Genomic DNA, 3,059 nt, shown 5'->3' with positions numbered 1-3,059 from the left:
AGAAGGAACATTGATGATTATGGAACATGGTAAGTCACTTCTGAGCTGTGTGCGGAGAGGCTGATTATGGAACATGGTAAGTCACCTCTGAGCTATGTACGGAGGGGCTGATATGGAACACCGATAATGTGATACTTGTAGATAATTGGGTCCTCTGAGCTGTGTGCGGAGAGACGATGCTTGGACTTCGCGAGTCCCCCATGGGTTGTGCTGCTGAGGCGTGGAGGTATTCCGCTGTCGGAGTACAAGAGTACAGGCATTGCATTGCATTTATATCTCATATTGCATTGCTTGATTAGGCTTTGTGGTTGCTTATGATTTAGGTACTGTGTCGGTCATATTCTTGGACTGTATTTGATATGGGCTACCTGTTGATTGTCTTGATGGGACTTGGTTTTCGGTATACTTGGATATTTGTTTCACTTGGGCTAGTTGTTACATCAAGGCTTGATTGTGAGTCGATTTCTTGGAAGCATGACTTGTACTTTATGGTTTGCTTGTTTTCTCTTACCTTATTTTCTTTATATATGTCAACTAGTCTCGGTCGGCCTATGATACCTACCAGTACTATTGTTTGTACTAACCTGCACTTGCTGTTTTCTTTTATGAATGCAGAATTTCGGGTAGGATTGACCTCTGTTTCTCGTGGCTGATAGTTGTTCCGAGAGTTACTATTTAGAGTCTACAGGGTGAGCACGAGGACGTCCGCCTCCTTGGAGATTCTTCCCTTATTTTATGTCTTACTTGATACTCCAAGACATATTCAGCTTTTTGATGTATTTTTGATATCTCAGAGTCGTAGATGTTAGATAGTTGCTCTTGTATGGTTAGACCAGACTCTGGGGTGTATTTTCCTTACTTCTTCATATTTCTATATCATTATCGTCAGACTTACGTGATTTTGTCTCTTCCGCTTATTTACTTATTTATTCATGTTTTTACTATTGTTAGGTTGAGCGTTCGCCTATAGAGGTGGGAAAGGTAGGTGTTCGCACGACTTAGTTAAATTGGGTCGTGACAATAACTAAGCAAGTATGAATAACATACCTTGAAATTATAGCTCCTTCAAAGAATTCAATTATAGCTCTATGTAGATCAAATGAGATAATATCTATATAAACTTGGTAAAACTTTGCATCAAATCCATCAGGACCCGGTGCACTGTCAGGGTCCATATCCTTTACAGCATTTCTAACCTCTTGAATGGTAGATTAGTATTCATTTCCTCTGTGACTAATTTGGGAATCTGATCTAGAATATCATAACTTCCTTCACATTCTTGATATCTAAACAGCTCTTTAAAGTTCTTAATGGCTACTTCTGCAACCTGATTGTGTCCTGACACTTTGTGCCCCTCTTTATCAAGAATGTTGTGGATATTCAACTTTCTTCTTCTATCTTTAATCACTTTGTGGAAGTAAGAAGTATTTTTATCCCCATCTTGGAGCCACTTAGCTTTGGCCCTTTGTCTGTTAATAGCTTCCTGATTTTTAAAAAGCTTAGTGAATTCTGCTTTGGCCTTATGGAGAGCACTTCTATTTTCCTCACTGGTATCATCAACTAATTTCTTCTCAAGGATATTGATTTGATTTTCAGCTTCTTTAGTATCTTTTAATATGTCACCAAATGCTACTCTAGACCACTCACTTAACTTGGAATACAGAGCTTTCATTTTACAATGTAATTGCCACATAGCACTTCCATCAGTAGGCATGGACCAAACTTCTTTGATAATCTTAATAAAGTCTTTGTGACCACACCAAAACATTTAAAAATCTAAAATACTTCTTTGGGATAATATTTTCTTTTTTAATAGAAGCAAGTAAGGGTGCATGGTCAGAGCCTGTTCTAGATAGGTGAGTGACTTTTGTATCATTGAAATCGTCTAGCCATTCTTCATTGAAGAGTAACCTGTCAAGCCTCTTCCATATTGTTTTGGGGTGACCCCAGTTGTTACACCATGTGAATTGAGATCCTACAAATCCTGCATCAATTAACCCGCAGTCAGTCATACATTCAAGAAAATCTAGACTCTTATGAATATTGTATGGTGCACCACCATGCTTCTCTTCAGGGCAGGTGATTACATTGAAATCTCCTCTCATCCCCTATGGGCCCTTTAGTTTGTCAGCCTAACTTTGGAGTTCTTCCCATAGGTGCTTCCTAAGAGGTATGGTGCACTCAACATAAATACTGGTAATATGAAAATTGATACTACTCTGAGGGAAGAATATACGACAAGTTATATGTTGTTAAGCATTGTCAATGATATCAACATTGATACTAGAATCCCAGAAGAGCCAAATTTTGTTGCTAAGATTATGATGACAGTGTTGAAAACCAAGTTTCATCATGTACTTAATGATGTGATTCCCTTTTCTTTTAGGTTCTTGGATGCATACAAACTGTAGCTGGTACTGTAGCTTAAGACTTCTAAGTTTTCCCAAGCTCCCATAATTTTAATGCTCCTAGTGTTCCATGACACGAACCTGATCATTAATATACTTTAGTAGGGGTGATCCTGATTCCTTTATGGGAACCAAGTTTATCACTTTAGCAGACATTAGTTCCTCTAGGTGACAGATTGTTAGAGCTAATAATACCGGTGTTAGCTAAATTATCAACATTATCAAAATTTAATTTTCTTCTAACTTTGAGTCTGTCTCTTTGATCAGAGCCAAACTCATTGTCACTTTGAGTGGAACTCTCATGCTGAGAAGCCTCATCCTCAATCTTATCTCCATTGAGATCAGCAACTGTTAGATCCTTGTTGCTTGACATATCATGAGTGTTGTTCTCCATAGTCATATCATTTAGTTCTGCACCCGCATCCAAAGGGGAATAGTTAGTTAACAAATCAAATGCATTAGAGGTTGGCAGTTCTTTCTCCTTAGCCTTTATCCCTTGGATTCTTGGTGTATTGGGGTGTTTCTTCCCTTGGATTCTTGGTGTATTGGGGTGTTTCTTAGTGTTCTTCAACTCCAAGAGATATTCTCCTGAGTTTTGTTCCAAATTTCCTGATTATTGTTAAGATTAAAATGCACTTTTTTCTGTGTTTT

The 3,059-nt window shown here is 38.1% G+C and overlaps 1 protein-coding gene across 1 annotated transcript; it reads right to left on the bottom strand.

Annotated features, from left to right (window-relative positions):
• Window positions 1–1,180: 1,180 nt before the first annotated feature.
• Window positions 1,181–2,802, bottom strand: LOC132057854 (uncharacterized). Its single transcript, XM_059450443.1, has 3 exons — window positions 2,604–2,802; window positions 1,844–1,984; window positions 1,181–1,746 (listed from the first exon to the last, which is right to left on the bottom strand). The coding sequence occupies exons 1-3, from the start codon at window positions 2,800–2,802 to the stop codon at window positions 1,181–1,183; spliced, it is 906 nt and encodes a 301-aa protein (XP_059306426.1).
• Between the last annotated feature and the right edge of the window lie 257 nt (window positions 2,803–3,059).

This window comes from Lycium ferocissimum, chromosome 5, assembly GCF_029784015.1.
Source record: "Lycium ferocissimum isolate CSIRO_LF1 chromosome 5, AGI_CSIRO_Lferr_CH_V1, whole genome shotgun sequence".
Classification (NCBI taxonomy): Eukaryota; Viridiplantae; Streptophyta; class Magnoliopsida; order Solanales; family Solanaceae; genus Lycium; species Lycium ferocissimum.
The sequence above is the reverse complement of the archived record's forward strand: the minus strand, read 5'-3'. Positions and strand labels throughout refer to the sequence as shown.